Source organism: Amblyomma americanum, chromosome 1 (assembly GCF_052857255.1).
Source record: "Amblyomma americanum isolate KBUSLIRL-KWMA chromosome 1, ASM5285725v1, whole genome shotgun sequence".
NCBI classification, from domain to species: Eukaryota; Metazoa; Arthropoda; class Arachnida; order Ixodida; family Ixodidae; genus Amblyomma; species Amblyomma americanum.
Window position 1 is genome coordinate 344,777,210 of NC_135497.1, and position 25,736 is coordinate 344,802,945.

The 25,736-nt window shown below is 48.1% G+C and overlaps 1 protein-coding gene across 1 annotated transcript in view; it reads left to right on the forward strand.

Annotated features, from left to right (window-relative positions):
- Positions 1–16,111: 16,111 nt before the first annotated feature.
- LOC144100007 (uncharacterized) overlaps positions 16,112–25,736 on the forward strand; it is a 31,415-nt gene continuing 21,790 nt past the window's right edge. Inside the window, exon 1 of the mRNA XM_077633060.1 lies at positions 16,112–16,671. Within this exon, the coding sequence (XP_077489186.1) occupies positions 16,187–16,671 (485 nt within the window). The 5' untranslated portion in view covers positions 16,112–16,186. The remainder of the gene's footprint in view (positions 16,672–25,736) is intronic.

The following is a 25,736-nucleotide window of genomic DNA, read 5'->3' on the forward strand; positions in this document are numbered from 1 at the left end:
GTAAGGTATCCAAACAGTCTGTCATGTGAACACCTACAGGAAACTAGACGTTAGCAATAGTTACTTTGGCGCATTGTGGAATGAAGATTTCAACCGCCAACAACTCAGTCAGGGAGCATATCTTTCTGCGAAATTGATGCCCGGTGACATATTTTGGTAGAGATAATAGTTATTAACCCACCACGCCTGTCATATGCGGTCTACCCTGAAAACACGGAATTTTTTCATTGAAAATGATTTAAGTGGAGAGAGCCATGTTTCTTGCAAAATCACAATATCTGGATTATGTTTATGAAAAAGCATTTCAAGATCCGTGAGAGAAGAAAGTACGGAACGAATGACAATTACATTGCAGAACTTTTAGACCCACCATGATTATTGACTGATGAAAGAAGCAGCAACAGCCTCCTTCAGCACATCAGTCTGGGGAATTCCTTTGGGGGGTCCTTTCTTTGCTTTAATTTGCGGAACAGCTGACTTCGAGGGTGAGGAAGAAGCTCGACGTTTCTGAGAAGGACAGAGCATTTCAACGTCCGTGTTACAGATATCTACGTGAGAGGCACTGCCAGGAGCGCTGTTGGCAGGCGGGACTTGGGATGTGTCAGGAGGCGACATGGAGTCACTCTTACTAGCAGCACAATTTGGCAGTGATGCAGGCGTCGCCGCTGAAACAAATGATTGAGAAGGCAGAGACAGGCCTGCAACAAGTTTCGATAAAGCCTCGGTAAAGTTGCACAGCATTCGCTCGACCACCACAGAAAGAACCTATTCTACTGAGGACACTATCGAAGTAGTCAAACTTGAGTCTATATCTGCGACAGAGCTTCGCGCACGGCTGGCATATGTATTATTCTTCCGATCCAGAAATTCATATGCATCTGCCCTCGAGCATCGCATCGCTTGAATTGTATCTAGCAGGCTTTGTTCGTCAGCCCGCTTCGGGCAGTTGGCATCATCAGCTAAGTGGTTACACTTACAGAGGCAACACTGGGGCTGATCAGAGGGGCAGCTGTCATCCAAATGCCCTTCTCCACGAACACGGCAGCGGGTCGCCGGTTTACACGCTTTACCACTGTGACCGAACCGCCAAGAGTAGGTGCATTGCAGTGGACGGGGTTGCAGAGGATCCACGCGATAGAACATTGGCCAGACTTTGAGCTCAGAAAGACAGGAGGAGCCAGCAAAAGTAGTTATAACTAATTCTGTCGCTACACGCACACCATTTAATTCTCTACTGCACCGGTAGACAGAAAGAACCCCCACACCTGCATCCTGAAACTCCTCCAGTATTTCCTGTGGGGAAGATGCTGGGTCCACTCCACGAACAATACCTTTGTATCATGCGAGCTATTCAGGTATGAATGCTTTCACCGCTAATGACTGAAAAATTTTGCACTGGAGCAGGTATGTGACGCAAGCAATGTCAGAGGACTTGAAAACAATGCCTCTACGGCCGAACGGTCGCACCTCAGAGATCTGGAAGTAGTGGGTAGTTAGAGACCTTAGCTCCTGCTGAAGAACCTTAGAGGTTTTCATCTTGATCATTCCTTCACCGATCGGTACGAGCGCCGCAAGGATGACGTCAATTCCATTTTTCCTAAAAAGGTCCAGTGGCAAGCTTTGGCTGGGCAAGTTGGCAAACCAGGCTGCCGACCCTCCGCCCGTGAAGGTCAGCGACATACCTGAGCCAAACGCTCCCTCAAGTGCACATTAACCGCGCCTACAGACTTAACCTTAGACCTGGCCAAATCCCTCATGCAGAACGACCTCACCAGAGATGAGCACGCAGGCATCACCAGTAAACCACAGGCACCACAGGAAACAGCCGTTCAGAACCTCTTTTTTTTTGTCCAACAGATGGTGTGGCAGTGCGTGTGTCCTTGTGAGGAGAACAGAGTAGCAGACATTGCTCACACTTCGGCGCCTGCGCCAACTCTCGCCGATATTCTCTCTAATGGCCATTATAAGGCGTTAACAAGCCGCGGTGTCCATGGTCGCGCAATATTATTAAAAATTCCGAAGGCTCAACGTTTCTCTTCTTTTTCCCTCCCACTTCAACTGTCGCTACCACAATCACTACCACCATGGTTTCGCAGACACTCGCTCGCGCCATTGTGTGTTCAAGCTCCTAACGGCCGGAGACCGTAGTAAGTACACAAGGCTTTCTGCGCTAGACCGCTCGAGGTTCCGCATGCCTGCTAGACCCACTCCGAACCACTCCTTTAGGACGGCGACTCGGAGCCCGGCCGCATACACCCATGCGAAAGCTGCGTACATCCTGCAGCCACTCCATGTTTGGGTTTCGATCACCTGGCGACCTGCGGTCATTGCGCTCGCACCTTTGAACTTCAAAGCCTCAACTCTTATGGGCCTAGTGTCCTGCCTGCAGGACACCGCTTTTTTTTGCAGCAGTTTATTCTTTAAAAGCTTACTCCAGCTAGCGTAAGCTGAACAGGCTCTAAAATTTTTCCCTTGGAAGGGGTGCGTTCTGCGCGCTTGGTTTTGTACGCTCTGTGCGTTTAGAGAGAGCCGCCAGTCTCTTTTTTAAGTAAGGAACAGATTCGACGCAACCGACCAAACTGATTCCTCAAGAAAAACAAATAAGATTTGCCAGTTGTCATAAGAAAATCACTGCACGTGATGAGAAATGCGATTTTAAAGTCGATCGATGTCAAGTGTTTGATACTTTACCACAGGTATTAGATGGCGCATTTCTCATTAGTATCCTACACTGCAGGATGGCTCAAATGTCAGTGCTTTAAAATATATTTCCATCATTAAGACGATGACTCCAAATTTAGATGCCAAGTAAATGTGTTATACAAAAATATATTCTATTTTTGGAATTCCTGAAGTCTCGACATATATAGATTAAGTTCATCGCGCGCCACGGAAAGAGGGCGCAAAGTTATGCATCAGCGACAGTACGATACGCTATCCACGGAGTTATTTCATACTTGTTAGTTTTTGAAGGTCATTAACCCCTTTTTGTTCCCTGAACCACACTGCCCGCTTCCGGTCTCTTAACGTTAAACCTATCATTTTTCATTCCATGGCTCGCTGCGTTGTCCTTAACCTAAGCTGAAGCCTTTTCGTTAGCCTGCACGTTTCTGCCCCGTGGATGAGTATCGGTAAGATGGACCTGTTGTGCGCTTCGCTCTTGAGGGTATTGGTAAATTATCATTCATGATCTGAGAGACCTTCAATCTGCACTCCACCCCATTCTTATCCTTCTAGTTATTTCCCTCTCACGATCCGGATCAGCTGTCACTACCTCCCATAAGTAGACGAATTCCTTTACCATTTCCACACCTCGCTACTAATTGTCAACTGCTGTTCCCTTGCTAGACTGTTGAACTTTACTCCGGTTGTTTTGCATGATAATTTTTAGACTGACCGTTCTGCTCTGTCTGCCTGATTGATCATGATTTGCAGTTCGTCTCCTGAGTGACTCAGCAGCAAGGCAAGTATTGTCGTCAGTGAATCGCGGATTAATTAGGTATTCTCCATTAATTGTTATTCCTAACTGTTCTCAATTCAGGCCTCGGAATACCTCCTGTAAACAGGCGGTGAATAGCACTGCCTAGATCGTGTCTACTTGCCTGACGCCCTTCTTTATTGGCATTTTATTGCTGACTTTATGGAGGACTACGGTAGATGTGCAGTTGCTATAGATATCTGCCAGTACTTTGACATAAGGCTCTTCTACACCCTTATTACGGAATGCCTGCATGACTGCTGAAGTTTACACTGAGTCAAATGCTTTCTCGTAACCAATGAAGGTTATATATAGGGGTTGGTTATATTCTGCGGATTTCTCCATCACCTGATTGATAGTGTTAGTATGACCTAGTGTGGAACATTCGTTACGAAAGCTTGCGTGATCATTTGGTTGATTGAAGACTGAGGTTGCCTTGACTCCATTAGCGATTGCCTTAGTAAACAGCTTGTAGGCAACAGACAGTAAGCTGATCGGTCTGTCATTTTTCAACAACTCCTTGGAGTCTCCTTTCTTATGAATCAAGACAATGTTAGAGTCCTTCAAGTTTCTTGTACGGTCGACGTCATGACGCATTGCGAATACAGGGTAGCTAGTTTTTCCAGCACAATCTCCCCTCCGTCCTTCAACAGATCTGCTGTTACCTGATCTTCACCAGCTGCTTTTCTCCTTTCCATTGCTCCAAAGGTTTTCTTTTCTTCCTCTTTCGTACTGGCGGGTGACGCATTGCTGCACGCTACTGTTACTCTCATTAACGCTCTGATTACACTGGCTAATGTATAGATTTCTGTAGAACACTTCGGCTACGTTAACTATCTTATCCATATTGCTATTGACATTGCGCTCCTGGTCTCTTAATGCACAGATCAGATTTTTACCTATGTCTACTTTCCTCTTCGTCGCTTTTAGGGTACCTTCATTTTTTTAGGGTATTCTCGATTCTCTCCGTATTAAACTTCTTTATGTCGGCTATCTTGCCTTATTTATTAACTTCAATAGCTCTAGTTCTACTCTGTCGGTAGGGTTATACGCCCTCATGCTTTGGTGTAATTCTTCATCAGATCTTTGGTCTCGTGACATAGATTGCCGGTATCCTGTCGAACCATCCTACTGGCTACTTCTAAAGCGCACTCCGTAATGATAGTAGCGACATTATCATTCATTGTTTGAACATTAAGATCGTACTTCAGCTAAAGCCAAATATCTGTTCTGCAGCGAATTATTAGAAGAGGTTGAAGCGGAAAGGCGTATTGTCATTAGAAGTAGACTGTCGCGTCACCTTTGGGCATTAAAAAGTGCCTGTCCGTTTCCTTTGTGCACGGCTTCGGCGATTCATGCGGAAGGTATATGGCGACCTGCGCGGAACCTGAATCGGGTGGCGACGCCGACCAGCACATGGGCTTGACCACCGCGGTGCAACTGCCTCCGTGGATTGTGACGACGCTGTGCGGGGTCATCTGCACCCTGACGTTCATCCTGCTGGCCATCTACTGCAGCATCCACCTGCAGGACCATCAGCCAGAACCGACGTGGGGGCACGCGGAGGTCTGCGACAGCACCGTTTGTCGCGATCTCACCTCTGCGCTGGGTACCAGCCTGTCAAGAGCAGTAAAGCCGTGTGACGACTTCTACGGCTACGTGTGCGGCTCACGAGACGGCCACCACATGGTTCGTGCAACCCGTTCTTGCTACCTAGGCTGTCGGAACTCACTTTTTGTGAGACACGCAGCTGTGAGGGCGTCCTTCTTGGGGTGTTCTCGTGACGATACCATGCCGCCGCCTTAAGATGACTGGTGAACGGTACACTTTAGGCAGCAAACAGCGCGCATACGGTGCTGAAGGACAAATACGGCAAAATTGCCCATTGCCATCGGGAAGCGTAGGATGCGTTCGACGTAATGGACGCGTACAAGTTGGCGTTCCATCCCTCTGAGTTCGTACCTTCCCACTTCGGGAGCACACGCCATAGCACTATTCTACTATGTATATTCCCTTTGGCGGAGATTTCAGCTACAGGAATAGGTTATTCATCGGCATCCATCCAAGCGGCCATCCGGCTACAAGGGAAAACTGTGAAGTTTTCTTTTTTTTATACATATATAACCTTATCGCAGCGCTTACGTGGAGAACATTGTGATCACTCCTGTAAATCATTGCTATATTTTAGTAAACGGAGACTCAGAGCTGTGCTTGTATGCATTTATGTTACCTAATTGCGCTTTGCCACGACATGAAAACGTTGTGCCATACGTAGCCACCTTTTCTATTCTTTTCGGGACGCAATAGCTCTGTAAGTGTTCGAAGCCTATGCGCAGGGTTAACAGTATCCCGAAACGCTTTATTAAGGACCCTTGCCATCACAAACACGCCTTGACGTACGTGCCGAATTATGTACCATTCCACATCTTTTGATACAGTCTGGCACTCCCATCTTTGAAAGATTACGGAAGACGACTTTGGCGTAAATAATAATTTTTTTTTCTTGCATCCAGGCTATATTGTCCGAGAATTAATGGTTTATGGGGGTTTAACGTCCCGAAGCGACTCCGGCTATGAGAGACGCCGTAGTGAAGGGCTCCGGAAATTTCTACCACCTGGGGTTCTTTAACGTGCACTGACATCGCACAGTGCACGGGCCTCTAGAATTTCACCTCCATCTAAATTCGACCGCCGCGGCCGGGATCGAGCCCGCGTCTTTCGGGCCAGCAGCCGAGCGCCGTAACCGCTCAGCCACCGCGGCGGCTCGAGAATGAATGGTGCACTGTGTTGTTCGCACACACATAATTATACTGCGCATGCAGGGTGTTCCAAGTAGCTTGCTTTTCTCCAGCATTTCTGGGAATAAAACTGATACTTCTAGAAGGGTAATTGCTTTTATTTCTATTTAGGTGTTCAAATCTACATGAACTCTAATATTTCTAAAAATGGCCATCTTCTATACACATCTGAAAAAATACAGCGCCGATTTTATTTAAATTTTCCCTGAAAAAGCCGTATGCATCATATTTATTGATCAACAATAAAGTTTTGCATTATATTGTTTGAAATTTTTATATACATAACCAAATGCAGACGATATTTCGTTCAGTTTCCATTACTTGGTATTTTCCATTAAAAACATTAACGATCTTGAATTCGGCTTCGAACTCAGTGCATGTGGTTGAATTTGAGTTAGCGCAATTACAAAATATAGGAATATGCTATATAATCACGCTTTTCGTAGCAAGCCAGAATTCCGCCTTCAAGAATATTTCAATGCAATTTGTCCTAGAATCAGATTTTTAAACGCTTACCACAAACTTTCGCAGTCTTTTGATCAAGCACAGCTACTTTATTAATACTTGTACGAAAGGTGCGCGAAATGGTATAGCTGTGCTTCGTGCTTCTGGTTCTCCAAAATACTTCATCAAAGCCCCTAAATACCAGAAATATTATGATTCTCTGATATATCGTCAGGCTAGGGCCGCCTGCTTCCTCAATAAGTGGAAGCGTTGCCGAAATGACCTGCTTCTTGGCGAAATGAATTCGCGAAGAAGCAACGCTGTTTAATGGCCTATGGGTTTTGTGCTCGCCTCGCAATATTATGGTCTTTGGTTCAGTTGCCCGCATCTCGGGAATAAATTTTTCCTTTGTTGATAACGTTATTGGTGGTTTTGTGGACCACTTTTCGTGGACGCCGTCGCCGCCGGATTTCGTTGCTAATGGGCCATATAAGGCTTTCACCTTTATAATTACTTCATTCCAGGGCACATTTTTTGGACATATCCTAAAACGCCATGTAGATACAAGTAAGGGCGTCAGTGGGCTAATCTGCGCTACTAATTCCCAGTGTAAAGAAACTCCAGCGTGCGATATTGCCTAATATTAATTGAGGCCTCTCCGGCTTCCACGTCAGCCTAAATGAAATCTTTAGCTGAGTGTGCCTTTTCACATCCAGGTACTATTATTCACATTCGAAAAAGACGCCGTCCTAGAACGCATATTGAATATTCGTGCACCTCTCACTACGAGCCAATATCTGTCCTGCAAGGGTAAATTATTATTATTTTTAATGAGGGCGATACGGTATTCTTAGAGACCTAGGGATTTCTCAAATAGGAAGTACAGCAACTGCTTCTAACGATACATTTTTTACACTGTCCTAGTTTAAAGCAGTAACAGTCAAACGACTTCCTTAACGCAATAAACAATTTTCTAACTGGTCTTGCTCGTGCGTCCTTCCCAGGGTTCCGTCCAGGATTAACTCCTCAAACGAATGGTCCGTTCCGTGAATGAGATGAACAGAAAGATTGTGACCTCGGCATCATAAAAGGAAACAGCTGTCCAGAAGGCGGCCATGGCATTTCAAGTCTGCGAAGGCCTGGTAGCCAGCAACCACAGCTCCATAGAGGTCATCAGAGGAATACTCAAAGCTGCCGGTCTCTTTGCTCCCACTGAGTGGGCCGGCCCGAAAAACATGGCGAACACCTCCTGCTTACTGCCGACCCACTGGCATTTGGCGCCTTTAGTCACGATGAAATATAGCAAAGACGCCTCTCTGCTCACGCTAGCTCCAAGCCATTGGGCGAAGAATCACTTCGGCCGGCGGTCACGCCGTCAGCTTGAAGCGGCTGACACTGAGGCGATGCGCGAGCTCTTCCTGCCGTTAGACTCCGATCGCACAACGCAGCCTCCGGGACCTTCTGGTAACATGTCTTCTGAGGAGCTCGTAGCCGTGGACGGCCAAGTCATGCAACAGCTCATAGGGGAGCTTGCTCGACCGGCAGCCAACGGCGACTACCTTCTCTTGGGTGCAGCCATGGTCGGAACTTTTGTGCCGGGAATTGACGGGCAAATGTGGCAGCAGCTCGTGTACACCTTCCTTGGCCACGATGGCCCCCTCGAGCACCATGAGTCCAGTTCAGAGTTCGTCCGAATGGGGCTGTTTCTGCCGGCGAAAATCGAAGCACCCGAGACGCAGCAGTACCTGAGGTGGTACATAATCGAGACGATGGCGCCCAACTACCATGGACCATGGGTAGCCCAGATGGCTGGCAGCGTCGACCGCGCGCTCCGGAATCAGCAGCTCAAATACCACCATGTGCTCCGGAAGCACGCGGGCTGAGCTTTCGTGGCGCCGCACGTGCGTGACTTCTTCCGCGAAGGCGTAGAGGTGGACCTGAGAACTATGTACCACGAGCTGGTGGATGCCTACGAGCATGTGCTGCAGGCGCTGCTGCCGTTCGTTCCGGCGTTCAGCTTTGGCGCGTACAAAGAACTTCACGGCATCCAAGGAAGAGGGACAGCAGCTGAAGGCGGACCTTTGTAACTGGTTGCCAAATTCAGTGACGCTTACCAGAACGACGCGTTTCAAAACTATAGCGATATGTCTACTGACGATTTTCACAACTGGCTTCAACTCAAAGCCGGCCTTGACCATTCCGAACGAGACAAGGACACTTTTGCCTATTCCCTTCAAACAAAAGTGCGACGGCCAGCGTTTCACGAGTTTGTTAACGGCGCTGAAAGCACCTGGGAAGACTTCCGCATTCTTCCTGACATGATAGCCATACCGTTCTATCATGTCGATGGCCCACTTGTCATCAAGCTTGGAGGCCTAGGATCTGTGATGTCGTCGGCACTAATGAGGCTTGTGGCAGCGAAGAGCTTCACTGATCACAAAAACTCGTCGCGGCTGGAAGAGGGCGATAGCCGTAACCGTCGTCACATCGACTTCGCCCAGCGTGTGGTGCGAGAACAGAGGAGTCCGAGGTGACAACCCGCCTTTTAGAAATTGTGTCCCTACTGCAAGTTGTCGAGGCCCGAGACTCAAGCGATCCTGTGGCCCTGGTGGACCTGCCCGAGCTGTCTGGCCCCCGGCTGCTATAAGCAGTGTGGTGCTACCTGCAGTACGGCGAGACACAAGGTCGCCGTAGGTGCAACGAAGCTCTAAAAGAGCTGTCATCGTTCGCCGATGCCTTCGGCTGTCCGACCTGGGCGCCAATGAAGAAACCGAGAAACTGCTTGGCTGCCCTCCTGGCTGCCCACTTACAGACTGACCATCGACGCGGCTAAAAGACAGGGTGATTTGTTTTGCTCCGAGCGCTAGCCAAATTAATAAATAAGGAGTCATGCCCACTGGTTATATTGCCGATTGAAGTTCTGTGCCCGACAAGCTGAGAGCCTTGGGCGAGTTAGGCGCGCAACTGGGTCATCGTACATGTGAATTCAATCCTGACCGCTTGCTGGTTGTTCATGAGAAGTATTTACGTGACATCGCCAGCCTCGTCCGGGTTCAATATTCTGTTGGCGTCGTTGCCATAGCAACCTGCGGCCGTGTGGAACTATTCAAGCGCATTTTTGGGCATGTTCAAGAACCACGTAGCTTTTAATATTGCGCTTCTTTTTCTTACAGCGGCTGGCGTTGCGAATCGGAAAAGCAATGAAAACGAAGGAAATAAAGTTGCAGTTGATGACCGGGCAGGTGCAAGGAGGTACGCTGCAAGGTCAATCGATTCGTGCGAGTGCTCCAACTGGGCAAAACGTCGATAGTGGAAGCAATGCAGAAGCGTGGTAAGAGGGACACAGGGGCAGCGCTGAAAGTAAAATTACTCCACGCGGCCAGTGAAAAATCAGTGGCATCGATTTTAGACATTTTAATACCAGCCCCGATGTATTTTTTCTGGCCAACTCTGTCACGTGGCGTACATCGGCTGCCCAGTCGAACCTCTGCGTTTTGCGCTGCATCCACGTGCAGGCGAAGCAATCAATGAAACTGAAATTAAAGTAAGAAAAAAACGTTATTTTCCGACCATGGTAAAATCAGACCGTAGCCGCTAGTTCTCGCGCAAGGCGCTGTTTCCCATCTGGCTTGTGGGTCTATGCGGCTCGGCTTCCGCGTCAAAGTTACTCCAAGGAAGCAGTTACCTGTGGTGAGCTGTCGCTTTATTTGGAACGGGATGCGCTGCTCGCGCATTTTACACAAGTGTCATACCTACTGTACGCGTTCTGCGAAGATATGAACTACGGTAGCTGCATCACTGCATCCTGACAACTTCGTCGAAGGTCAAAGGCGAGGATGGCGGCCTACCATCAGTTGCTGTCGATGCGTCAATCGGGATCTGTGTTATTGCTTGTCACTTGCATAAAGTGGCTTGAGGTCTCGGCCAGAATATGACAGCGCTTGAGAGCTTCTTGATAGGGTTTGCTTTAAAGAAACAAATGTAGAAATAGGACTGTTTAACGAAATAAATGCCACCCGGTTCTTCCAGCTGAAAGTTGTATTAGGGCAAGTCCACCTACTACAAGCTTCGGATGCAGAGAACGGAATCTGCGTGATCGTCAGGTACGTTAAAGCGGGCTCGACTTCAGTAGCGAAGTCTCACTGGGCTGCAGACAAACGCAGTATATGTATGTAGCTGTTTCCATGTCTGTGAGCACACTACTGCCAACTGAGTTCAACGTTCGTTCAGCATCTGCTTTTTTACAGCAAAAACTATGTCGCCTACAGTGCTGAGCACGCGCGCGGATGTTTTAACCCAAAATCATGCGCCTCACAACAGTCACCGTGCGAAGCAGCAAAAGGAGATGGAATGGGGAATAAACGAAGGGAACTATTTGGCCGAGTGCACAGTTGCATAATTAGTGCCGATAATCCGCAGCAGCCGGCTAGTCCGTTATTGCATACCTGCTTTCAAGGTACCTGAAAGCAAGGGACATGAAGTATCTCAGCAAAAAATTTTAAGATTTCGAAACGGGTTTCAGGTCGCGATGGCCACACAGAGGTAATGGCCTGCCTGGCGTCAAATAAATGTAGCACTCTCTGGTGCAGAGAAAATATGAGTAATGATGCAAAACGCACACCTGCATACGTTAGATGGTAGAGCATATCAACGACAAAAATGAAGCACGCGTCCCCACAAACATGCGTTCTACGCGTGCCAATAGGTGGCGGCTTGTGTGAAGAGTAGGAGCACGCACTAAGCTTGCGTGCGAGGTTAAAAAAATGAATGTGTATTAGCTCAGCTAATCCAAGATATACAAAGCGAAAGCTGTCGTCGTTCATTGTGTTCATAGGCGTTGACGTTGGCAACGTTCTAGACGCCGATGATTTTGATGAAAGGAAGGGCGCATAACTGGCTCCCTGAGTTAGTGGACGCCTCAATCATGCTTTGAGGTACGTGAAGGTGGTGAGAGAGATGTGGGCTGCATGCATTAGCGCTGACAACGGTGTGGCAGACACGCGGCACTGCTGCAATAGGCCGCCGCGTTCATTGGGTGATCAGCCTCTCGCGATAAACCATTAACTGCCACCTGTCAGGGTGGCAGGATAGGCGCGCTGCCCATCGATCCAGTGTGCGGAACGCGCTCAGCGTTACAGACGCCAAGCCGCGTCTGCTCGGCTATACCACGTGGTCAGGCAGCAGCCGCTCCGTGGCTGTAGAGCCCCGGCGGAGCGACGGCGAAGACTCGGCTCGGCGGCGAAGTCACGTGATGCGTTGCTATGGCATCCGCGCAGCAAAGACGTTCAAGGTCAAACTGCAGCTAGGCCAGTAAAGCTTTCGATTTAAAAAATATACAACTCAAGAACAAAGCGGCTTTTCCCTGTCAAACGACCCCCTTCGAGTCAATGGCATCCACTGATTCTCGTGAACCTGCTAGTGTGACAATGAAGGGAGTGGCAGATAAAAGGAGATAACCCTCCCCCTTTTAAGCGGTATTCACACGGGGGACCTCGGCGCGGATGTACGGGGAGGGGAGGCGCGCTGCGTCACCGGCCGGGCAAACTCCTCCCCCGCTCCCAAATTCAGGATTCACACGGGGCAGCGGAGAGCCACCGCGGGGGATCCTCACGCCGGTCCCTTTGTCCCCCAAGCAGGTTCATGAGAATAGGCTGACACCATTTGCACCTAAGGGGGCCCTTTGAGGAGGGGAAAGCCCCTTCTTTCATGAGTAGTATCCGACTATAGCTACACTCAGCATACAACACTGTCAGCGTACCGACGTTCGTCGGTACAATCCGTCCACGTTACGTTCATTTTCAGCCTGGGGACAAGGTATGGGTGTGGCCGCATGTACGCCGTCGAAGTCTTTCGGAAAAAACTCATGAAGCAATGCTTCGGCCCGAAAATGGTTTGTGCTCCCCGACGGAACGCGACAGCCATCACGCCATTCCCCCCGCCCTGAAATTGTGCACGTAGTCCGGCTTAAGTCGTATTACACGCTATGATTACATTAGCCCTTCCTCATTTTCCACTCCCTTTTTCTCGGTCAGCAAGACGTGCCGCGGCCGTGTGTTGTTTTGCAGCGCGAGCTACATTGGGCGACCAGCATTTCGCGGTGGCCGCGAGAGGAAAGTTGTGCGCATGCGCCGTTACCATCGCAACCGGAGAGGAGCAGCAGGTGCAGCGTGCCTTCGCCGCGGCCGCGCACCCGCTGCGCTGTCGTAGCCGCTCGTGACGTCACGCAGATGAGCAGTTGTGCGCATGCATCGATAACATTGTAACCACAGATACCCCACAGCTGCGCCACGCGCTTCGTCGCCGCCGCGCCGCACGCCGCTCTATCACCCGAACCGCGCGTCGCATGCGCAGAATTGCGTATAAAAGGCGGAGACGTAATGGGCGGCTGTATCACAACGTTTGACATGGATGCACAGAAGCAGAGTCCAGTCGCGGCTAAACGGCGGTACAGACAAGCGAAGATTAACTCTTCCGATCCTGAGGTTGTCGCCTGGCAGTTGGTTACTTAGTAAAGAGAGAATGAGCGTAAGAAGGTGAAGAGAGCAGCGGAGACACCAGAAACAGACAGAAGAACGGCTTGCCAAACGGAGATGCCAGACTTCCGAGCGTAATAGGCGGGGCATAGCCGCCGAGATGGAGCCCGATGTCTCTCATTGCTAAACATACAGTGACCAAAACAAGCTGAGACAGAAAAACGTACCTCTCGCTATGTATATCCAGGCGTAGCCGAGCTAAGCCACTGCCAATTTTTTTGCTATCAGTTTAGCATCGGGACAATACTTCTTTAGAAAGGAAGGTATATAGAGCAGCAACTGAAAGAGACAAAGACGAAGAGCGATCGTCGCGTGCCGACTACGACGTTGCTGCTGGCGGACGTGCCTGATTCTGTGTCCCCTGCCTTTGCCCGTTCTCGCCGCCCGCAGGAAGTTCCAAAGTTGTGCAGAAAGTTGGGCCAGTTGGTTATTATGCATGTAGATAACAGCGTGTGAACAGGAAAGACAGATGAGGAGCGACGAAGACAAGCGACAATTCCCAACTGAAACTTTGTTCCCCGAAGGTACACGTATTAAAAGAAAAAAATTGCAACAAAGAACAAACAAAACAAAGAAGCGTCGAAAACTGACAATCGTTAAAAAATCGAAACCACCATGCAACAGGTGTCAGAAAGCAAAGGTTAGTAGCGCCTGGCGGAGTTTATCACTGATACCCGAAAGAGGCTAAAAATTCGTATTTTCTATCAGTCAACCCCACTGATGGTTGTCAGATAGTTTTCCTAGCTCGTGCACATATGGAATAGTTCCATCCGTTCTAGAACTAATGGATCTCGGTGCCTCAAAAGAATAGACACTCTGGCGAACAAAGCTGGTCATTTTTGTAGCGAGAGCTACAATACACCAGCTCTTCGAGCCTTTAGCGTGGCACCCCTTGAGCTCCGTGGCGGCGCCGGTTGGTCGCGTGGTGAGGAGCAGCTGCTGCTGCCGGCGGCGCGGCGAAACCGAGCTGCAACAGCTGTGCGCATGCACCGTGTCGAGTTAGGGGGGGGGGGGGGGGTACAGTGGACAGGAGGAGGGGTGTTGCAGCTGCTCGGCGGAGCCGCCGGGGCAAAGATTTAGAGCGCAGGAGGGGACGAGCTGAGCTCGGCGGCTCTGAAAGAAGCCAGGGCTCGGCGTTGGAACGAATCCAAGAGGAGGCGGCGAGCCGAGGAGACGGATGAAGAGCGTGCGATACGCCTCGATAAGCAGCGTAAGAACGACGCGGCTCGAAAGGAGCGCCTAGCCGCCGATAGCCAAACCACGTCCAGGGACGAAGATGAAGAAGGAACGCCCAGCTCTCGCGTCACTCCAGGTTTAGCCAGAGCTAAACCACCGCCATTTTTTTCTCTTTTTCTCCTCATCATTGCAACTGCACGGGCCGCAGTGCTTCAGCAGAGCATTTCTACACCCGCCGGTTTAGCCGATGTACAAGGCACCACGTAACAGCGGCAACTTGTTAACAACGGCAACCCGACGCCACAAGTAACGAATGGGGCCATTTGGTTGACGCTGCACCCATTTTAGTGCGAAAGCTCTGCTGGCCTCATAACCTGTAAAATGCGGGTGTGTGGGGAAGCTCTGAAGTTAGTCGTGGTGCGAACAGAACAGCTTCGCTGGCTACAGCACGAGAGCACTAAGCCATTGTTGCCCCCGATCTTACCTCCTATTAAAATGCAACACACTCTCGCGCTATGCATTGCACAACGTCGTCTTCAACAACTTCGATCTGTGCGTAAGTCACGAAAGGAAAGGAAACACGCTTTCAATCGCACTTCCAGGTACGCGCCGTTAGTGTCCATTTGCAAAATCCTGCTTCCGCACAGTTTTTTTTTTGGTTAGCAAAGCTGAACCACCAGCATTTTTTTCCTTTTTGTTCTTCCAATATAATCCCGCCGGCTTCGTGCCTAGGAACATATTCTGGCCAATTTTCCAGGAGCGGGAAAGACGAGATCAATGAATTCGAGAACGGATGGAAGCCGTTCACATCCGCGTGAGCAAGGAAAATTGCACCATACAACCTTCAGTGTGGTTGACTGACAGGGAACACGAATTCTGAGCCTCTTGTTCCGGGTATCAATGACAAATCGTGTTTTTCACTTCTGTTCCTTGTTTTCTTACACCTGCTGCTTGGCAGTTGCAATATTTTGACGATTGTCATTTTTCTATGTTTTTTTTCGGTTTTTTGTTTCGACGTTTCCTATTGATATGTTTCGTCGTGCTTTATGCCTGTCTTTCGCCTTCCCACACTGTTGTCTACTCATGCGTATTAATTCGCTGACGTTGCCGCAAAACGTCGAAAGCGGCTAAGCACTTCGCGGCGCGACTGGGCCAGCCTGAAGACCGCGTTACGTTGTGTGCAAACAAGCTCTCAGCGTCGAGGTAGACTGAAATACTTACTTTGCTACCACATCACCAACACCCAGACTCCACTCTATTAAGACATTAAACGCGAATCTTCTCGTTATACTTTGCTCATTCGGGCATTTGCGAGATACCCAGGACTTTGACGAAAGTGGTTTGAACTGAGCTTTCTTTTTTCACCTTTCAATATAACTACGCCCCTTTGTTCCATGTGCAGAATAAGAGAAAGTTACGGAGTTTATGCGCACACTTGTTTGTTAGCAAATGAAAACGAATAAGCGCATGTGCTGTGCCATACACTCTCAGATGTTCGTGAAAAGGCAGGAAACGTCGCTTTTCACACTATTGCAAAAACAAAAAGGCGCACGGCTGGCGGCTTTTATGTTTACCCACATTGGCGATCACATTGAGCGTCGGTTTTCTAGATGAACAAAAATGCCTATAAAGATGGCCAGTACAAAATGAACTTGGAAAAGGGAAATAAATGAAGCCTTCTTGTGGATTTCGTTTCTGATTGTTAGCGCTTAAAAACAAGGCAGCACTGATCGAAAAGTAGTCGTCCAAAGGCAAAAATGCGGCCCATGTTGATTGCGTTCTGGATAGTGCTATTGTGTGCCTTGAGTATCTGTCACGAAAATCGGCCAGGCTCTGAAAACAAGGAAGAAGCCGGTGATAACCAGGACAACCCAATAAATCCAGGAAGACAGAGCGGAGAGGATAACAGTGACCCCAAAGATAACGAAGAACCAGATGATCCCACCAAAAATAACGGAACGAAACCTGAATATGGACAACAACCAGAGGATCCCACCAAAAATAATGGAAAGAAACCTGAAGGTAGACAACAACCAGAGGATCCCACCAAAAATAATGTAACGAAACCTGAAGATGGACAACAACCAGAGGATCCCACCAAAAATAATAAAACGAAACCTGAAGATGGACAACCACCAGATGATTCTACCAAAAATAATAAAACGAAACCTGAAGATGGACAACCGCCAGATGATTCCACCACAAATAATAAAACGAAACCCGACGACGGACCATCTACCACGTTAGTATTCTTTTATATCACCGCTTTTAGATAGAAGCGTTGCTTGAGTTAAAACATTACGTTTGCCAGATAGTGCACGCGGCACTTTAAAGGTATTAACTCAACAGAGGTCACCCTTGAAACTGATGCATAGTCATGCAGTTACCGTAAAGCTGTAACCATGGTCTACCATTCCGCAATAATTAACAAGTTGTTACAATGCTCGGGTTTGCAGTGTGCGAGTGCTGCTTCCTCTCAGTGGCAAATTTAAGCCATCAAACTACAACACTAGGGCACGGACAGTAAGGAAATTATTTTCAGAGAAGGCATTCTGTGACTGACTGAAGAGAGCAGCATGCAGTCTTGGCTTTCTAGCTACACGGAGTCATGTACATTGTGTAAATATAAGTATTATATCGGACGCTAGACTATATGTTTTTTGGCGAGGCTCTCGTGCGCCAAGGCGCGAGCAATGCGAGACTTGACTGCTTAACATATCATGTTCTACATGAAACAGTGTAACGGGACGTTCCTGCATCCATCGCTATGGTTGAGGGTGACTCTGGTCAACAGTCTCAAAATTAGGTTACAAACAACACAAACACTTTCGAAAGTAGAAGATTGGACAGCTACTGTCGTAGCTCACTCAGTTGGTAGAGCATCGCACGCGACTAGCTGATGTCGTGGGTTCGGTTCCCACCTGCTGCATGAGGTCGTTTTTTTCTTCTTTTACATTCTAATCAATTATCTTTCGGGTAAAAGTTGGTTACACATCTAAGTTACAATTTATCGAGGCCATAAATTTTATTTTAAAAAATGAAAACGTTACCCTATGTGTTCCTCGGCTTCAGCGTTTGTTCGCTTTCTTCACACATTAGCATGCGCATGTCAGCGGCAGCATGCACCGGCCAAAGTGTCGATAATCTGCTGCACGTCTTTCAAGCGCTACGGCTTTAGCGTACGTAACATGAATGGTCTCCTAGTTTTTCTTTTCTGCAGACCACTGCAGTGGCCGAACGCTTCAGTTGCGTGAATTGAATAACGCTCATGCGCCCGTAAATAATTTGATGCATCTCTTCGCGTTGTTCGTCTTCCCTCTTCGTGTCCTCTTCATAGTTTTTGGAAGAGTGCCTTTTTTCATCTTCGTTTTTTTTTCATACATTTTCAAAGGTTAATGGATTCTCACCTACCAAAGCAGTACTGCCTCACTCAGCGCTGAGAGCGCGATAGTCGGTATCACTTTGCAGGAAAATAACGCTCCTGCGCTCTGCTGGCTACGGATTTCAAACAACAGCGGTTCAGGTAGTGGGATTTTTATTGCACTATAACTCCTTGACCCCAGAAAAATGCCATACACGCGAATAATCCTAGAATCATCATCAACAGCAACAGCACCAGCGTAACTGTGTGCACTGCAAGACAATGACCTCCTTCATACATGGCCCCTGCGCTGTTCCGCATAGCCACCTTATCTCTGAAAACTTTCTAATCTCACCCGCCCAACTGACTTTCTTCCACTCATTGCTCACCTTCCGTTGGACCCATTCCACTAATCTAAGGGCCCATCGGTTATCTTGCCTTCGCTTTACATGTCCTGCCCATACCCACTTTTTCTTGATCTCCACTATGATATCATTATCTCGCGTTTCTTTCCTGAACAGTTCTGCTGTTTTCCTGTCTCTTAACATTACCCCCACAGTTTTTCTTTCCACAGCTCACTGCGCTGTCTTTAGGTTATTTTTGAACCTTTTCATAAGCCTCCATGTTTCCGCCCCATAGGTGAGTGCTGGAAAAATACAACTGTTGCATACATTTTTCGTGCGGGAGAGCGGTGCGCAGCTATTCATGGCCTGAGACTGTCTGCCAAATACACACCGCCCCATCGTTAATCTCCTAGCTATTTCAGTCTCGTGGCATAGGTCAGTGGTCACTACCTGCCCTAAGTAGATGCATTCCCTGATGACAATGATACATAATGCTTCGCTCTTTAATGCAAACTGCTGTTTCCTTCCGATATTGCTGAACATTACTTCAGTTTTCTGCACATTAGTTTCTAGACCGACCGTCCGGATTTGCCTGTCTCAATCCACAACCATGCAATGCCGTACATTGCCTGAGTTACTTAGCACGTGCAGTGTCATCGGCAAATCAAAGATAACTAAGGTATTCTTCTTTGACATTTTTTTTTCTTCAAGCCCTCCCAAACCAGTTGTCTGAATACATCATGTAACCACGTTGTGCATAGTACTGCAGAGATCGTGTGCTCCTGCCTGATTGGGTATTTGTCACTTTCTCTGTTGTGGACTGGGGTAGCTATGTAGTCACCGCAGACATTTACTAGTACGTTTACATGTGCCTATCCTACACGATTGTTCCGCAATACCCGCATGACAGATGAGGTCAAGTGATGCCAAATGTGCTTTTAATTCTAATACCAATTACCCTATTAAATACATTAAAGCCAATGGTCAGTAGGTTTTGTGTTTATGGGGGCTTAACGTCCCAAAGCGAATGACGCTATGAGGGACGCCGTAGTGCAGGGCTCCGTGCACTGACATCGCACAGTGCACGGGCCTCTAGCATTTCGCCTCCGTCGAAATGAGACCGCCACGGCTGGGATCGAACCCGCGTTTTTCGGAGGCGCGGAGGGTAGAGTGAACCGGCTTCGTTCGTTGCTTTGCACCATCGACGTAGCGCAAGCGCAGCGCCTCGTGCAGCGCACTGCGCTCAGTCGCGCTCAAGCTCGCGTTTGCGATGGTTGCTCCCCGTCCCTCGACAAGTGATAACGGTGCGACAGGCAGGCGTGCTTGGCGCACCGAACTGCGGCGGCTAAGGCTACAGCGGCAGTGGAAGGACAAGACGTCAGGACTCAGCAGTATTGATTTATTTATTTATGACACTAAGGGTGCCGCACGGCATAAAAGCATGAAGTCTGGTTACGTATAAAAAGTCTCATAATCTTCGGGCGTAAATGTTTTTCGTTAGCCACAAGTGGAAATTGGAGTCATTGTTTGAAGACAGGCCTGCCTCTTGAAGAACACGAGCGCGCGCCAGCGAAGTTCCTCGGCATGTCCCCAGTATGTGGTGCACAGTAGTGTCGGCAGCGGGTGCTTCGCAGTGAGGGAATTTTTTGGCCTCACTTTGTCACTGGTGGCGACTGCAGGCGTAGGGGCCACTCCGACCCGCAGCCGCCTCAGAGAGACCTCCTCCACCCGTGATAGGTTGTGGGGAAGGGGGTAGGTACACTGTGGAATAACAGCACGTGTACGCTGCCTGAAGGAGGTTGAAGATGTTAAATGTGTCAGAAGTGGATCTGGTGGCAAAGAGGCATGGGGAGTTTGTGGGACATCCGTTAATCGAGATATCATGTCAGGTGCGATGTTATGGATATCTGTGTTAGCTTGAACCCAGTGGATGAGTATAGGCACCTGGTAAGATTGACAAGCAGCATGTATGGCCTGAGAAATCCGAGAAGTACCGCGGACTTTGTTTAAATGCTTCAGAGCTTCTTGTTAATAAGTAAATAGGTGCATCTGCTTATAAGGAGGGTCATCAGGTAAAACTGGTATGGCATTAAAATCGTTTGCAGTCCCAAGGGAAGAGATGATGAAGTGTCAGTACAGTAGGTTTGGCGGCTGTAGAGTTGAAGGTGTGTCGGGCTTATAAAAGCAGGTGATCCCCCCGTTGGGGCTATGGCGACATCTGTGTAAAGGATACAGCCATCAGGTTGCGTAGAAAAAGTTGGTGGTAACGGCGGAGAGGAGAACTCTGTCTTCTTATGACGAACAGGCTTGTTTGACTTGATGTGACAATAGTCCCATGGAGATAGGATAGGCTCGAACATCAGACGAAGAGAAACTTTCCGTGCTCTATTGGTTTGTCGCTGCGTAATTAAATCTTCCAGTGTGCTAAGCTGCGCATACTCCTGCAGTAGACAAATAGGGGTTGCCCGGGGTCGGCCAGTAATGACTCCCATGGCTTCGTGGTTGAGTGCTTCAAGTGTGGACCACTGTCGTTTCGTAAGTTGTTGAAATTGAGCCTGGTATAAGAGCCGGCGTTGAAAACCAGCACGAACAATTCGGCGAGCTGTATCTGAGCGGGCACCTCCAGAGCGATTGGCTATTCTGCGAATGAGGCCAAGTGTGTTTATAGCACTCTTGCGCATAGCTGACAATCGAGCCGTGCCTTTGCCTGAAGCATGAACGTGCAGACCCAGAACATTCGTATGTTCCACTTCAGGAAGTGGTTCATTGTCAATAGTAAGGACGAGCGGAGTGGCTTTGAAAATACAGCGGCCAGCTTTATTGCCCACGTGGACATAGCAGGATTTAGAGAGGTTTAGGGAGAGGCCAATGTTGGCAAGAAAGTTCTGAAGAAAACTGAGGACATTTTGCAGGCAGTCTTGCTGCGCCTTAGCGGAGCGGTTTGTGTACCAGAGAGCGATGTCATCTGCATATGCTAGAACTTGAACATTAGGAAGGGTGGAGAAACTGTGTGTGAGAGGAATGAATGCGATGTTAAATAGAGTTGGGGCTAAAAGTGAGCCCTGCGGTACTCCGCTATTAGAAATGAATCGTCCTGTGCGTTTACCATTAATGCGGATAGCAAATGTCCGCTGTGAAAGAATTGCTCGACATAGCTTGCTAAGGCATGCCAAGTGATGACATAGGGTTGAGAATGGCTACGTGGAGAATGTTGCCGTAGGCCTTCGTGATATCTGTTGCTAGGACTGTGCGAACGAGCCGGCTGTGAGGTGAACGACATAGTAAGTCGTTGGCAAAGTGGTCAAGACCATACTAGGCTCCATATCCTGGTCGGAAACCAATTTGGGAAGACGAATATTTCTGATGATGGTCGAGCCACCAGGATAGTCGAGTGGCAAGCAGTTTCTCATACAGCTTGCAAATAGTTGGGGTAAGAGAAATCGGTCGTAGGGCCCCAAGAGTTCTGGATGATTTTCCGGGCTTTGGTATCGCAACTACCACTGAACATTTCCAATCGGATGGCATTTCACTGGATGCCCAGATTTCGTTAAAAATTCTGAGAAGTGAAGTGAATGCTTCACTGTCCAGATTCCGGAATAGGGCATAAGGTACACCGTCATGACCATGCAGGTGCAGTGTTAGGGCGGATGTCTTCAATGGCAGCTATAAGCTCAGCCATGGTGAACGAGCATGTATCTTATCCTCTGCTTCATGTTTGGGCCTTACTGGAGCAGGTGCAGGGGAGCAGTCATAATTCGGAAAGAACTGAAGGGCCGCTTGCGAATTGAATTCATCTGGAGAAAGACGAAGGGCAAGGCGAATACGCAAGACTTAGTCTTTGACGGATGGCTTACGTTCCATAGAATGACATACACACCACAATGGCGGTTGCCGACAGGAGTATTGAGCTGAGAACACCACTCTGTCGAGGGCTTGTGCAGAAGGCGTTTAAAATACTTAAGGGCTTCAGCGCTGACTCTATGAAGTTCCGTTCGTGAATTCTGGACTCAGCAGTACGAGTGGCCGAAGTTGAGCCTTGGACCAGGGCGGAGCGGAAAAGACGCGATGGTCCAGTGGTGCGAGCAGCAGATTAAAAGCAAATACGTAAAAACATGAGCCGCAAGCGCAGGCGAAACGGTTGACACCCTGCAGTAGCAGATTCGTCACATAACATTGACTATCGCCCGTCAACTTTCCTAGCCTAGTCTCCCCACAGTACGTCAACAGACATGCCGTTACCTAATTCTCACCAGCCGCTTTCCCCATTTGCATTGCTTCCGAAGCTTTTTTTACCTACTCTTTCGTTTCCGGTGGAACATCCAATTTCGTCACATCACTGCCTTCATCATTAGCGTCCTGCTGTATAGATCTCTGCAGAAGAATTTCTCGACTGCGTTACTTATCTTAGGCATATTTCAATGATACTGCTCTCCTGGCATCTTAGTGCATACATCTGATTTTCGCCTATGCTTAGCTTTCTCTTGACTACGTTTAGTATGCCTCCGTTTTTTAGAGCATATGCTCTGTTTTCTCCATATTATTCTTCCTTGTATCAGTTGCCTTGCGTTTATTGATTACCTTTGATAATTCTGCCAGTTCAATGTTATCTAAGGGTTTAAAGGCTTTCATACTCTGGCGTTTCTGAATCATATTTTTCGTATCGTGAGAGAGCTTGCCAGTATCCTGTCTAGCTACGCTACCACCTAATTTTATTGCACACTCCGTGATGATAACGGGGGAGAATATCATGAATGCTTGAACACTAAGGTCGTCGTCCTCAACCAAAGCGGAATATCTGCTCTGCAACGAGATCGTGAATTCCCGAATTTTTCCTCTTACCGCTAACTCGTTGACGTGCTTCTTTTTTGCGAGGTTCCTCCGTTCCCCGTGAACCTATAGGCTAATTCCAGACCTCATCATCCTGCGGTCACTATATCTCATCTATCCGCGCATCTCCACATCCTGTACGATGCCACGGTGCGCACACAAAATGAAGTCTATTCCTTTTTTTTCTTGTCTCATCATTCGGGCTCTTCCAGGGTCACTTCCGGTTCTCCCATTTGCGTGAGAAGGTATTCATGATCAGTAAACTATTGCAGTCTGCAGATTCACCACTAAGGCGTGTGCAGTCTTCAACTTGTATCTCTTATTAAGCTTAATTACGTTAACTGCCACCATATCGTTAATTATGTAGAATTGTTCTATGTTGCCTGCCATATCCTCAAAAATTACGGAGAACACTTGACTACTTACGTGTTTTGAATGCGAAAGTATTTTCTCATTGTGGGTGGTGGGGGGGGGGGGGGGAGCGCTGTTGGAAGGTTCATTAAAGATTCCTTCCTTTTTAATGGCACGCCTACTAATTAGCATACAGTCGTAACTTACCCAACAATTCTTAACGAAAGCATATTTGAGCGGTAACCTGTTTATGAACGCAATTTTTTTCATATAATGCAAGATTTCACTACAACAGTCAAATGTCAGCAGATCACCTGACGGCAGTCTTGATTTTTTTCTATTAACGTTTCTGCTGTCGTCAAAATCGTTCCCCGTTGGTTTTCTAAGCAGTCTTAAATCTTCTATGCGATCAATGGAAATATTTTGAAAAATATTTTGCTACGTATCAGATGGATGGACCATTACCTTCAATATTTCTATAACAGTATAGTACAAATTCCAAATTTTCAAAATTTTTGTCTGGGAAAGTTGGACATGGGAAACCCGTGCACTAGGTGCAAGTTAATTCGCCAAGAAGCAAAGCGGTTTTGTGGCATGCTCGCCTAGCAATCTGGAGGTCCCTGGTACGATTACGCGCAGCTTCGGCAGAGATTCTGTTCTGCTTTACTGCAGAAGTCACTATCTTATTGTCTACTGCTGACGTCATACGAGAGTATGGGGACGTCACTGTGTTTTTCGAACCACCCTGACGATCAGCGCCGTCGGGTTTCGTTGCCGATGAGCCATCTCCTGTCAGACCTCGCATACATTATAACTCACATTTCTCTTGCACGGAACTCTTCATAACCGCTTCACTTCTTCAGCGGAAGTGCGAATGGAAGTAGGACAGTACTCACAGGGAGCCCATGTAGTCCGCTTTTAAAGGACTGTGCAAAAATAGCCTTCCATTTGGGCTGGTTCGCATAAACCAGATTTCTGCTCCCAGCGGCTTCCGAGTCTCTCGTGCTTTTCCATGCGGTCTCTTGCAACTTTGATTTAAATAGGCACTCTGTCATACTTGTGTTCAACTAAATATGCGCCATAAAACGTTGCATATTTGTGTAGGCCCAGAGGTCCGTTTCGGAGAGCATGGAGAAAACTAAGAGAAGAGTTGTTGGACCTAGGGCTGCATACTTTTCTTTGTTCATTCAAGGAGCCACCGAGGCTCTAAATATGTATTCGGATTAACGCTGACTGGACGAACTTTTGCTCGGGTCTCACGACGATATAATGCTTTGGCATTAATAAATAATAAGAGAACAAAGCTTAGGGACCCCCCACTCGCACTGCGTGCTGTGGCCTTCGGGCGTGTACTTGAGATGGCTTTAGAATAGGGGCCCGGCCACATCGGAATTAGGTTAGCCGCTGCCAGCGCCATTTCGGCTGAAAAGAGAAACGCTAAATTCGAAATCTCACAAATTCAATTTTATTGACGCTTTTCATTGCTCCAGCATAAGCAAAGATTAGTAATAAACTTTTAAAAATGGCTTATTTGTTTTAATTCAGTAGTTTGTAACCTCTTTTTTAACCGATCAACACTGATCCGTTTGAACATCCTGCGCGCTCTCACGTCGTATCTCCATGGTGAAGGAATAACGCGCACTCGCTAATCCTAGGAGCTGTCTGAATCCCGAAGCAATCTTAAAATTTACGGGATTTTTTTAGTGCAATTTGTGAGGCGGGTGTCTTCGGAAAAATGAAGATCTTCGTGCCCAATTAATCACCCGCGGACGCGCGACAAAGTGAAACGGCAGCGACGAAATGGTATAGTGAGGCGAGCCGCCCCCGCTTCGCCCGACGCTGCCCTCTTGCCCGACCCCATTTGAGTTCTGCTCATGCGCACTGGCGCCCCGCTATTCCCATATACCACCACCGATAGGGTCAAACTATTCTACAACTCTCTATTACTTGGGAACATCAATAGAAGCTCTCGACTGTCCGCTAAACCACGATAGCTTAGTTAGTGCCCGCCCTCTAACGCTGTTTATGATTCATCCGTTCTCCTAACCTCATTAAGCATTACGACATCCCATTTAATACCCGCTAGCTCCTCAAACAGCACTGCTAGACTAGCCTCACTGGATAACGTTCTAGCGTCAAACGTTCCAAGGTTCAGTTTCCAGTGGCTGCCTGTACGGATCCAGAGATTCTTAGCACCGTTCGCGGCGTCACATGTCTGACCACCGCCTTAGTCAGTTTAAACTGTCTGGCCGGGCGTTAATTAGTGCATTCATATAGGAGGTGGTAGAGAAGTACTACACCAGGGACACCAAACCCTGTTCTTGTGAGATGCTGCGTTGTCAGCTGCAGTCGTAAGGGTCACGCCGCACACCAGGCCTAGTTACTCAATTTCATCAACACGAAATTTTATTTTGCCCAGTGGAG